Raw genomic sequence first — 13,423 nt, 5'->3', positions numbered from 1 at the left:
CAAGGAAAATATTCAGATTACAAAGTTATAATTTTCCTAATATAACTTTCAGATATTATAATATCTGATCCATGAGTCCTCTGATTAATGATATGTTAGTTTACCTCACGTCAGTCTCATTCCAAACGTCGTAAATTGTTGGTTATCTGCATGAACCCTGCCTAACAAGTTGAATCAGCAATACAAAATTGGGTTTAATTATTGATTTACTAACTAAATAATTCACAGAAATGCAAAACAAACAGATATGGTTACAAGGAAATTATAGAAGAATGTGCCCTAGTGGGCTAAACCGGCATGGCGGCTTGTTACACAAAGAAAGGGGGTTGGGCTTGAATGAAAGAGCGGGAAGACTGAGGAACACAGAAACTGCAGCTATGCCATCGTAAATACATTATCGTATGCATTCTAAATCACCGCCCATTTGGAAAAGGAAAATGCAATAAATATTTACTCTGAGCTGAGCTGAGCTGCGCTTCGGTAGGTTGGTCGTAGATGCTGGCCGGTTGGCCAACAGAGATCTTCCTGTCCTCGGAAGAATGTCACTGGTGGTAAAATGGATACTTGTAGTATCTTCGTCGTGTGTTAGACTGGATCCGTCGTCCGTCCTTTCCTAGCCCACGTCTACAGCGGCCGCTGCTAACTCAACGGCTAGGAAGTATCACTTCTGAAGTGAATAAGGGTTCAAAGTTCATACCATTCGCAACCAAAGCTAACGCTGAGGTTGGCTTAGTTCTGTACTTGACATGTGTGTCCTTTCAACACAGAGGCTGCAAACCTCACGTACCGGAACTCCTGGTTACATTGTGTCATTGTCTTATATAGTGGCGAGGGGAGAAAGGTGTGTTTCATCGTTTATAACCCCTGTCTCTTCACAGGGGCGGGCCACTGATTAAGCACGGCACTTTCCTTATGAAAACCCAATTCTCTCATTTGGAAGCTAAAATTACATTTAATCTTCTAACAAACAGTTTCAATATCAAACATTTAAATTGCACAACAATTCCATGTGAATTTGATAACTAGAATGTGTAGACTTTCCCAGGTACAGTTTATGTTGTCCTGTCATCAGTCATCATGTCTCAGATGACAACCGAACTGACATCCATACTCATTAAGTTCCAACGCATATTTCTAACTGGTTCTATTACCGAAATATGGTTCCTTTCCTCCAACTTGTTTGATGTTCCCAGACTCTCTATATTTAACAAAGGCTATTCAAAAGTCCTTCAGTAGGGTCAGAGAGAGAGGGGAAGGGAGAAAGGTATTTATGGGGGGTCATAAACCTTACCCACCGGCCAACGTCATGACAGCACCCTTACCTGCCGATCTATAAATTATGTCTCCGTAATCTAGCATGGGTAGGATGGTCATCTGAATCAGGGTTAGCTTGGGAGCTGTGGTGAAAGAGGAGCGATTATGATAGAGGAAACCAAGTCTAGATTTAACCTTAGCCTGCAGCTTTGATATGTGGTGAGAGAATGGCAGTGTAGCCATACTCCCAAATTCTTGTATAAGGTGACTACCTAAAGCTCTAAACCCTTAGAGGTAGTAATCACACCGGTGGGAAGAGGGCATTCTTCTTACCAAACCACATTACTTTTGTTTTGGAGGTGTTCAAGACAAGGTTAATCTGTTGGGGATAGGGGGCAGTATTTGCACGGCCGGATAAAAAACGTACCCGATTTAATCTGGTTACTACTCCTGCCCAGTAACTAGAATATGCATATAATTGTTTGATTTGGATAGAAAACACCCTAAAGGTTCTAAAACTGTTTGAATGGTGTCTGTGAGTATAACAGAACTCATTTGGCAGGCCAAAACCTGAGAAGATTCCAAACAGGAAGCGCTCTCTCTGACCATTTCATGGCCTTCTTGATCATCTCTAACCAAAACAGGGGATCTCTGGCATAACGTGACATTTTCTAACGCTCCCATAGGCTCTCAGAAGGCGCCGGAACGATGAATGGTGGCTTTGCAGGCCATGGCTGAAAAACATTAGCGCATTTGGTAAGTGGTCGATCTGAGGACAATGAGACTGGGGCGCGCGCACGAGCCGACACCATGTTTACTTTCTCTCTCTTTGAACGAAAACAACGACTCCCGGTCGGAATATTATCGCTTTTTTACGAGAAAAATAGCATAAACATTTATTTTAAACAGCGTTTGACATGCTTCGAAGTACGGTAATGGAATATTTTGAATTTTTTTGTCACGAAACGCGTCGGGCGCGTCACCCTTCTTTACCCTTCGGATAGTGTCTTGAACGCATGAACAAAACGCCGCTATTTGGATATAACTATGGATTATTTTGAACCAAACCAACATTTGTTATTGAAGTAGAAGTCCTGGGAGTGCATTCTGACGAAGAACAGCAAAGGTAATCAAACTTTTCTAATAGTAAATCGGAGTTTGGTGAGTACCACACTTGGTGGGTGTCAAAATAGCTAGCCTGTGATGGCCAGGCTATCTACTCAGAATATTGCAAAATGTGCTTTCACCATAAAGCTATTTCAAAATCGGACATAGCGAGTGCATAAAGGAGTTCTGTATCTATAATTCTTAAAATAATTGTTATGTTTTTTGTGAACGTTTATCGTCAGTAATTTAGTAAATTCACCGGAAGTGTTCGGTGGGAATGCTAGTCACATGCTAGTCACATGCTAATGTAAAAAGCTGGTTTTTGATATAAATATGAACTTGATTGAACAAAACATGCATGTATTGTATAACATAATGTCCTAGGATTGTCATCTGATGAAGATCATCAAAGGTTAGTGCTGCATTTAGCTGTGGTTTGGGTTTATGTGACATTATATGCTAGCTTGAAAAATGGGTGTCTGATTATTTCTGGCTGGGTACTCTGCTGACATAATCTAATGTTTTGCTTTCGTTGTAAAGCCTTTTTGAAATCGGACAGTGTGGTTAGATTAACGAGAGTCTTGTCTTTAAAATGGTGTAAAATAGTCATATGTTTGAGAAATTTAAGTAATAGCATTTCTAAGGTATTTGAATATCGCGCCACGGGATTACACTGGCTGTTGAGTAGGTGGGACGCAAGAAAGGTTAAGGGCAGAGAAAGGGCAGAGAAAGCTTATTGGACACTAATAAAGCTTTGTTGTAGAGCGTTTAACACAAAATCCGGGGAGGGGCCAGCTGAGTATAAGGCTACCAGTTGCATATAAATGGATGAGAGAGCTTCCTAATGCTTGAACTATGTTGTTGATGTAAATTGAGAAGAGCGTGGGGCCTAGGATCAAGCCTTGGGGTACTCCCTTGGTGACAGGTATTGTCTGAGACAGCAGATGTTCTGACTTTATACACTGCACTCTTTGAGAGAGGTAGTTAGCAAACCAGGCCAAAGACCCTTCAGAGACACCAATACTCCTTAGCCAGCCCACAATAATGGAATGGTCTACCGTATCAAAAGCTTTGGCCAACTAAATAAATATAGCAGCACACCATTGCTTAGAATCAAGGGCAATGATGACATAATTTAGGACCTTTAATAATATCCTGTTAGGGATAGGGGGCAGTATTTTCACGTTCAGATGAAAAGCGTGCCCAGAGTAAACTGCCTGCTCCTCGAGCCCAGAGTCAAATATTTGCATTCTATTAGTCGATTTAGATAGAAAACACTCTGAAGTTTCTAAAACTGTTTGAATGATGTCTGTGAATATAACAGAACTCATATGGCAGGCAAAAACCTGAGAAAAACCCAACCAGGAAGTGGGAAATCTGAGGCTTGAAGTTTTTCTTTCTAATCCCTATCGAAACTACAGTGTCTGTGGGGTCACATTGCACTTCCTAAGGCTTCCATTGGCTGTCAACAGCCTTTAGAAACTTGTTTCATCCGTCTACTGTTACTGGGCAGAGAATAGGAGCTCAGTCAATCAGTGGACTGCCTGGGACCAGTGAGTTGTTTACTGCGCAACCACGCTTGCGCACCGCTCCTTCTTTTTCTTCTGTAATGTATACTCTATTGCCCGGTTGGAATATTATCGAAGTTTTATGTTAAAAAGACCCTAAGGATTGATTGTAAACATCGTTTGACATGTTTCTATGAACGGTAATGGAACATTTTGACTTTTTGTCTCTGGTTTTACGCTCGCACATTTTGTCTTTGGATAGTGATCTGAACCCGCGAACAAAAGGAGGTATTTGGACATAAATATGGAGTATTTCGAACAAAAAGAACATTTCTTGTGGAAGTAGGAGTCCTGGGAGTGCATTCCGACGAAGATCCGCAAAGGTAAGGGAAGATTTATAATACTAATTCTGATTTTAGTTGACTTCAGAACTTGGTGGGTAACTGTATAGCTAGCTTTGATACCTGAGCTCTGTACTCAGAATATTGAAAAATGTGCTTTCGCCGTAAAGCGATTTTGAAATCTGACACAGCGGTTGCATTAAGGAAAGTGTATCTATAATTCTTTCAATAACTGTTTTAAAGTTTATCAATGTTTATGATGAATATTTTTGTAAATTGATGTGCTCATTCACCGGAAGTTTTAGGTGGCAATACATTTTCTGAACATCACGCGCCAATGTAAAATGGGGTTTTTGGATATAAATATGAACTTTATCGAACATTGTATTGTCTAACATTGAGTCCTGGGAGTGTCATCTGATGAAGATCGTCAAAGGTTAGTGATTAATTTTAGCTGTATTTCTGGTTTTTGTGATGCCCCTCCTTGCTTGGAAAATGGCTGTGTGGTTTTTCTTGTGAAGTTGATGTCCTAACATAATCTAATGTTTTGCTTTCGCCGTAAAGCCTTTTTGAAATCGGACACTGTGGTTGGATTAAGGTGAATCTTATCTTGAAAATGGTGTATAATAGTTGTATGTTTGAGAAAATTGAATTATGAGATTTTTGCTGTTTTGTATTTCGCGCCCTGCTATTACATTGGCTGTTGGCGAGGGGTTCCACTAACCATAACAGGTTTTAAGGTTGCAGTGACACATCCATAACCTGAGCAGAAACCAGATTGCCGTGAGAATACTATAGACATCAAGAAAGCCAATCAATTGATTATTGATAAGTTTTTCCAACACTTTTGATAAACAGTGCAAAATAGAAATTGGCCTGTAACAGTTAGGATCAGCTTGATCTCCCCCTTGAAATAAAGAATGCACCGTGGGATCCTCCCCAGAGAGGAGAGACAGGTTAAAGAGGTCAGAGATAGGCTTGGCGATGATAGGGGCAGCAACCTCAAAGAAGAAAGGGTCTAAACCATCTGAACCAGATGTTTTTTTGGGTCAAGTTTACGGAGCTCCTTTAGCACCTCAGACTCAGTGACCGCCTGCAGGGAGAAACTTTGTAGCGGGGCAGGGGAAAAAGAGGGAGGAGCATCGGGGCTAGTTGCATTAGAAGGGGTGGGGGATGAGGAAATGTTGGACGGGCAAGGAGGCATGGCAGAGTCAAATAGGAATCGTGACTTAATGAAGTGGTGATTAAAGAGTTCAGCCCTGTGCTCCTTGTCAGTAACAACCACATCATCAACATTAAGGGACATGGGCAGCTGTAATGAGGAGGGTTTATTCTCCAGGTTTTTAACCGTTTTCCATAACTTCTTGGGTTAGACCCACAGAGAGAGAACTGCTCCTTAAAGTAACTAACTTTGGCCTTCTGGATAGCCTGAGTGTACTTATTTCTAATTTTCCTGAATGAGAGCCGGTCAGCCTGAGTATGCGTGTACCGAGTGATTTGCCAAATGGAATTCTTGAGGTGGAGTAACTCTGCCAGATCACGGTCGAACCTGTTTTTAATTCAAATTTTCTTTATGGCGGCATATTTGATAACGACGCCACTGAAAATATAAAAAAGAAGGTCCGAGCGTCTTCGACAGAGGGGATCAAGCTGATTCTATACCATTTTACAGAGGACAGATCATGAAGGAAGCCGCAGCACATAAATGCCCTCATCCAGATGGTGTGACAAAGGCATTTCCTAACAGACCTGCTAACTTTCTTTGTTGTTACCAACATGCAGCATCTCCATCAGGAAGAGAGGCAAGATCCATTTATCTGCCAGCTCAGAGACAAGCTACACTATTCACAGCCCTGTGCAATGTTCAATGTAATTGCATTGCTGGACTTTTTGAAACTTAATGTATTTGTAGTTTTTTTATGTTCAAATAAAAATGTATTTTCTTGAGCTGTTAGTGATAATTCCCTATTTGTAATACATTTGTGTTTACCTCATAAGGCCTTTATGTGTGTTATGAATGACCAAAGGTTTCTGACTTTATAGTAAGTACAGCACCATTTAATATAAGGCATTTATGTATGTGTTATAAAATGACCAAAGGTGTCTGACTTTCAATTAAGTACAGCGTAATGTGATATAGAGTCTTTATGGATGTGTTATGAATGACCGAAGGTGTCTCACTTCAAACTAAGTATTACAGGACACTTCATAAAGTGTAAATCAATAGGTTATAACCGTTCTCCTGAGTGGTTCTCTTATGAAGGTTCTCTACATGACCTACAGGTTACTGTAGGGTGTGAGAGGTACTTAAATTGGTTGATGTGCGTTTGTGTGTGTGTGTGTGTGTGTGTGTGTGTGTGTGTTTTGTGTGTGTGTGTGTGTGTGTGTGTGTGTGTGTGTGTGTGTGTGTGTGTGTGTGTGTGTGTGTGTGTGTGTGTGTGTGTGTGTGTGTGTGTCAGAACCAAGATGATTTGGGGTAGTCCAACCTGAGACTACTGCACCAGGTATTCCTCTTCTGTTCCCATGCTGGAGACCAGGGCTTGATTACAACCTGTTACAATGGTGCCAACGTTTTGTGGCCGATCTTTCAACAGGGGAGTGGGTGAATGTGTCAAAGATCTGACTGGGCCCAGCACAGCAAGGTATGGCTAGTTTTTGTTGTGTGCGTATATTTGTGTAACTAGGTTCCAGAAGAAAGACACTTTCAATTTCTTTAGGTTGGGTGTAAGTGTTTCTTGGTGTCACGTCGTCCCCAGGCTATTGCACACAGCACATATAATCATTCAAAGTTGGCCATAGTGGGAATGACAGTAGAATTATGTAGGAGTGATCTTACTGAGTGAAGTATTTGTCATCATCACAACTTAACACAGTCAAAAAGTCATAATTATCCCTGCCCATTTCCACAATGTATCTTGTTAAAATGTGATTTTGAACCTAACCCTAACTAATGAAGGCCAAGTTTGATGTGTTGGTCCACCAGAAGTGTCTGGGAACGAGATTAGGTGTAATGTGACTAACATGACTTCACTTTACAGCGTATGCCATTCTTCACGACAACATGTCACCCTTTATAAAGGAACATGTTTATATCATATCTGACATACTGGGTTATGTCACATTTATAAACCCTTTATAAAGCATGACATACGGTCATATATGCTCTGTAACACATTTATGTAGTGCTTATGAAGGCATTATGAAGCCTTTATAAGACGAACGTCATATAAAGCGGGACCCTTATTTTCATTGGTGAATAATTTCCTTACAATAATCAAGCTGTATATCTCTTCCTGTGTTTCAGTAAAGGGTGGTCTGGAACTGTGAAACATTGTTTTCTTTCTAAGTAGTAAATGTAATGCCGCCCCCAATCAAATCAGAGGGTAACAGATTTGATCTCTGCAAAACACAACACAATTACTTTGAAGAAAAGTCCCCAATTCAATACGTAAAATGTGAGAGGGAGAGAGAGCTATAGAGAGATAGAGACAGAGATAGAGAGAGTAATACTACCTTCATGCTGTAGCAAATGGGACTGATTCCAGCTAAGGCAAATTTCCACAACCAGCTAAATGTGTCATAATGTCAGAACCTTTCTGGACAGAGTTTGAATCACAGCTAAATGTGTCATAATGTCAGAACCTTTCTGGACGGAGTTTGAATCACAGCTAAATGAGTCATAATGTCAGAACCTTTCTGGATGGAGTTTGAATCACAGCTAAATGAGTCACAATGTCAGAACCTTTCTGGACGGAGTTTGAATCACAGCTAAATGAGTCATAATGTCAGAACCTTTCTGGATGGAGTTTGAATCACAGCTAAATGAGTCATAATGTCAGAACCTTTCTGGACGGAGTTTGAATCACAGCTAAATGAGTCATAATGTCAGAACCTTTCTGGACGGAGTTTGAATCACAGCTAAATGAGTCATAATGTCAGAACCTTTCTGGACGGAGTTTGAATCACAGCTAAATGTGTCATAATGTCAGAACCTTTCTGGACGGAGTTTGAATCACAGCTAAAGGTGTCATAATGTCACAACCTTTCTGGACGGAATTTGAATCACAGCTAAATGAGTCATAATGTCAGAACCTTTCTGGATGGAGTTTGAATCACAGCAAAATGAGTCATAATGTCAGAACCTTTCTGGATGGAGTTTGAATCACAGCTAAATGAGTCATAATGTCAGAACCTTTCTGGATGGAGTTTGAATCACAGCTAAATGTGTCATAATGTCAGAACCTTTCTGGACGGAGTTTGAATCACAGCTAATTGAGTCACAAGGTCAGAACCTTTCTGGACGGAGTTTGAATCACACCTAAATGAGTCACAAGGTCAGAACCTTTCTGTACGGAGTTTGAATCACAGCTAAATGAGTCATAATGTCAGAACCTGTCTGAATCACAGCTAAATGGGGGTGGCAGAGACCGTCCTAGAGACATTAACGACACTCAGGTGTGTCCTATTTACTCATTATGATTTTCCTGTTAAAAGAGGTGAGTTTTCTATTGTTCTTTGCTGAAGCTTGAATTGTGTGTGTTTGTCTCCTGAGTGAGTTTTTGAGACTTAGTGTTTGTTGTTTTCCCAGTGTTACTGTGATCCTTCTGTTACCGTTTCTCAGTAAAGTATTATGTTTATCCTTAACCGCTGATTCCCTGTCTGGTTTCTTCTCTGCACCTGGGTCCAATGGCAAATCACACACGAGGCCTTCGATCAGTATGCTTTCTTTTCTTTGTTCTTCATTGAGATGCAGTGGTATTACACAATAGCAGGCAATACTTCCCATGCAGACTCTATGCATTAAAAGAGCGTAACACTGCCTAAGGATTACATGGGAACACATTATGCTGAATGGCACATTTCTTATCGTGCACACCTTCATGTTCATAAAAGTTATTATTTATAATTATTCATTAGTGACAATTGTAATTGTCTTCACACACTATTTATCACTGCATAACATAACTCCATGGAAACAGTAGTCATCTCATGTTTCACAGAGGACCTTGTTTTCTCCCACTTCCTTGTCCTCAGCGCGACCTCGCCTAAGCACATGCCAGTTGTCGTGCATGTCATTGTTAATTGGCTCTCTGGCCAAATCATTAACATTCAATTAGAGAATTCTAATTAGCTGGTGGATGGATAAACACAGTCCCACGCTGTCAGCTGTGCAGTTGAACTAAACAGCGCACCGCTGCCGCTCTATAGTTCATTAACCACATGCAGCCAAGCCCAATTCCCATGCATTGCCATGTTGGAATTTGCAAAAAAAAATATCATTTTAACATGGTTTGTGCTCTTTGAGATCAGCAAGACACCTGGCAGAGCTCCTGAGACCCAAATCATTACATTATTTACAATTAGAACCAATGATTCAAAGCAAGAGGAAAAACACAGGCCTGTTTGTTTTGTTTTTTAAACAGGCTGGGAGAAGAAGATGCATAAATTGTGTTGATGGGAATTAGCATTTCTTACTTATTTTCTGTGAAAATGTATCTAACGTTATTGATTAATTGTTTTAAAACCAATGTGAAGAGCCCCTGCTGAGACATGTTCTGAGGATGATCAAATATTAATCAAAGGCCCAATTATAAATGTCTTAAAAGCAGCGTTTCTAAAAACACCACACATCAAAGTTCACAATGTTGGACACTTGTTCAGTGTTTCACCTTGAAATGCCCCATGAAATGTAAAGAAGGAAAAAAGGGTTACACAAACTCACATCTGCAGTTTTGGGGTGGAGGCCTCTGCTCGTGTTAATCACAACCATATTTTGTAGGGTTAGCATGGACAGACAGGCTCATAGTAGCATGACTTAATTCATGTCAAAACATGATATGTAGCTTTACAACTTAAAGGGTATGTTCAGCATTTTCTCCTGGGCCATGGACTACTTTCAGGGTGAGGAACCATCTAACATCAAGATTTTACAAAGCAAAATACTGAACTTCCCCTTTACACCCTCGGAAATAGCCAATTGCTCCTGCCTAGGACTCACATTGATATCCTCCAGGTCCAGGAAGTTGAGTATTATCCCATTCCTCTTCCAGATGATTGGTGGCCGCAGCGTCCCCTGGATGGCACAGGACAGCACGGTGCTGAGGCCTACCGTTACCGTGGAGATGCTCATTCTCTGGTCCTCAGCCAGGCTCAACTGAACAACCTCTGTAGGTGGATGGATATATATATATATATATAGAGTGAGAGAGAGAGAGAGAGAGAGAGAGAGAGAGAGAGATTTACAAAGAGCAAAAACATATTCATGATCAAATACAAATCTTAGAATCAACTATTAAAGACTACCAGAACCCACTGGATTCTCCAGTTACCTTGAATGAACCCTCCAACCCAAAAAGACCTGTGGTGTTGATGATTTCCTCAATGAAATGATCAAATATACAGACAACAAATTCCAATTGGCTATACAAAAACATAATCCTTAGCTCTGGCATCTTCCCCAATATTTGGAACCAAGGACTAATCACCCCAATCCACAAAAGTGGAGACAAATTTGACCCCTATAACTACCGTGCATCAACAGCAACCTTGGGAAAATCCTCTGCATTATCATTAACAGCAGACTAGTACATTTCCTCAGTGAAAACAATGTACTGAGCAAATGTCATATTGGCTTTTTACCAAATTATCGTACGACAGACTACGTATTCACCCTGCACACCCTAATTGACAAACAAACAAACCAAAACAAAGGCAAAGTCTTCTCATGCTTTGTTGATTTCAAAAACGCCTTTGACTCAATTTGGCATGAGGGTCTGCTATACAAATTGATGGAAAGTGGTGTTGGGGGAAAAACATACGACATTAGAAAATCCATGTACACAAACAACAAGTGTGCGGTTAAAATAGGCAAAAAATACACACGTTTCTTCCCACAGGGCCGTGGTGTGAGACAGGGATGCAGCTTAAGCCCCACCCTCTTCAACATATATATCAACGAATTGGCGAGGGCACGAGAAAAGTCTGCAGCACCCAACCTCACCCTACTAGAATCTGAAGTCAAATATCTACTGTTTGCTGATGATCTGGTGCTTCTGTCACCAACCAAGGAGGGCCTAGAGCAGCACCTAGATCTTCTGCACAGATTCTGCCAGACCTGTGCCCTGACAGCAAATCTCAGAAAGACGAAAATAATGGTGTTCCAAAAAAGGTCCAGTCGCCAGGACCACAAATAAAAATTCCATCTAGACACCATTGCCCTAGAGCACACAAAAAACTATACATACCTTGGCCGAAACATAAGCGCCACAGGTAACTTCCACAAAGCTGTGAACGATCTGAGAGACAAAGCAAGAAGGGCATTCTATGCCATCAGAAGGAACATAAAATTCGACATACCAATTAGGATCTGGCAAAAAATACTTGAATCAGTTATAGAACCCATTTCCCTTTATGGGTCCGCTCACCAACCAAGAATTCACAAGGGACAAACACCACATTGAGACTATGCATGCAGAATTATGCAAAAATATCCTCTGTGTACAACGTAGAACACCAAATAATGCATGCAGAGCAGAATTAGGCCGATACCCGCTAATTATCAAATTCCAGAAAAGAGCGGTTAAATTCTACAACCACCTAAAAGGAAGCGATTCCCAAACCTTTCATAACAAAGCGATCACCTACAGAGAGATGAACCTGGAGAAGAGTCCCCTAAGCAAGCTGGTCCTGAGGCTCTGTTCACAAACACAAACACATCCCACAGAGCCCCAGAACAGCAACACAATTAGACCCAATCTAATCATGAGAAAACAAAAAGATATTAACTTCACACATTGGAAAGAATAAACAAAAAACAGAGCAAACTAGAATGCTATTTGGCCCTAACAGAGAGTACACAGTGGCAGAATACCTGACCACTGTGAAGGACCCAAACTTAAGGAAAGCTTTGACTATGTACAGACTCAGTGAGCATAGCCTTGCTATTGAGAAAGGCAGACCTGGCTCTCAAGAGAAGACAGGCTATGTGCACACTGCCCACAAAATGAGGTGGACACTGAGCTGCACTTCCTAACCTCCTGACAGAGAGAAGGGGTGGAGAGAGAGGGGGTGAGAGAGAGAGAGTGGGGTGGGAGAGAGAGAGAGAGAGAGAGAGAGAGAGAGAGAGAGAAGGGGGGTGGTGAGAGAGAGAGGGGTGAGAGAGGGAGAGAGAGAGAGAGAGAGAGGTGAGAGAGAAATTAAAGAGATGAGCTGGTGGTGGGACTGAAACAAAGCCTGACTTTATTCATCACAGCACAGAACACACAGTAAAGCATACAGACACAGCCATGTGAGAGAGAACAATGTCTCATCTGAGGACGAGACCGGGTGAGAGAGAACGATGTCTGATCTGAGGACGAGACCATGTGAGAGAGAACCAACTTCTGATCTGAGGACGAGACCGTTTGATAGAAAACGATGTCTGATCTGAGGACGAGTCTGTGTGAGAGAGAACAATGTATGATCTGAGGATGAGACCATGTGAGAGAGAACAATGTCTGATCTGAGGACGAGACCGTTTGATAGAAAACGATGTCTGATCTGAGGACGAGTCTGTGTGAGAGAGAACAATGTATGATCTGAGGATGAGACCATGTGAGAGAGAACAATGTCTGATCTGAGGACAAGACCGGTTGAGAGAGAACAATGTTTGATCTGAGGACGAGATCGTGTGAGAGCGATTATTAAGGAAGATTTACATTCAGCTGACTAGCGAGTCCAATTTGTTTCACCTTTAAGGCACATGAAAAAGCACTGTTCTCGAGTGTCCCCAGGGCCCATAACTATACAGGAAGGAGGAGAGAGGGATGATGAGGGGTGGCAGGTAAGAATGTCATATATATGACTGAACGACAGTGGGACAATATTGGTTGGGTTCTTTAGGAAGACTATAACGCTGCTCGTTCATGCAGCTTATTCACGCTGCTTGTTGGTTAGCGACTGCTCCTGCTACCTGTTTCTCCCTAACTTGTTTACCAAAGTTTTGGCTAACTGCCCCGTGATATACTGATTGGACTTGCGTTTTGGTCATCTCCCGCTTGTATAGTGTATGTGCTGCCGTGATCCATACAGTGAGCATGTCCTCTGCTTTCGCTCAGTTTGCAGTACTGTTGTGTGACTCAGGTGTGTGTTGTGCTTGTGTGTTTCCCATTTCACTGGCGGTGCTTGTTTCAGGAGGTGGGGTGCAGGCTATATTTGCAAATCCACTGTAGCTCA

General features: G+C 41.5%; 1 protein-coding gene across 1 annotated transcript in view; it reads right to left on the bottom strand.

The window, feature by feature from the left end:
* LOC106603823 (follistatin-related protein 4) overlaps window positions 1-13,423 on the bottom strand; it is a 271,754-nt gene that overhangs the window by 39,006 nt on the left and 219,325 nt on the right. The window contains exon 7 of the mRNA XM_014197993.3: window positions 10,209-10,375. Coding sequence (XP_014053468.1) covers window positions 10,209-10,375 — 167 coding nt within the window. The remainder of the gene's footprint in view (window positions 1-10,208; window positions 10,376-13,423) is intronic.

This window comes from Salmo salar, chromosome 04 (genome assembly GCF_965601325.2).
Source record: "Salmo salar chromosome 04, fSalSal1, whole genome shotgun sequence".
Lineage (NCBI taxonomy): Eukaryota > Metazoa > Chordata > Actinopteri > Salmoniformes > Salmonidae > Salmo > Salmo salar.
Note: the sequence above shows the minus strand (reverse complement) of the source record. Positions and strands in the feature narration are given on the sequence as shown.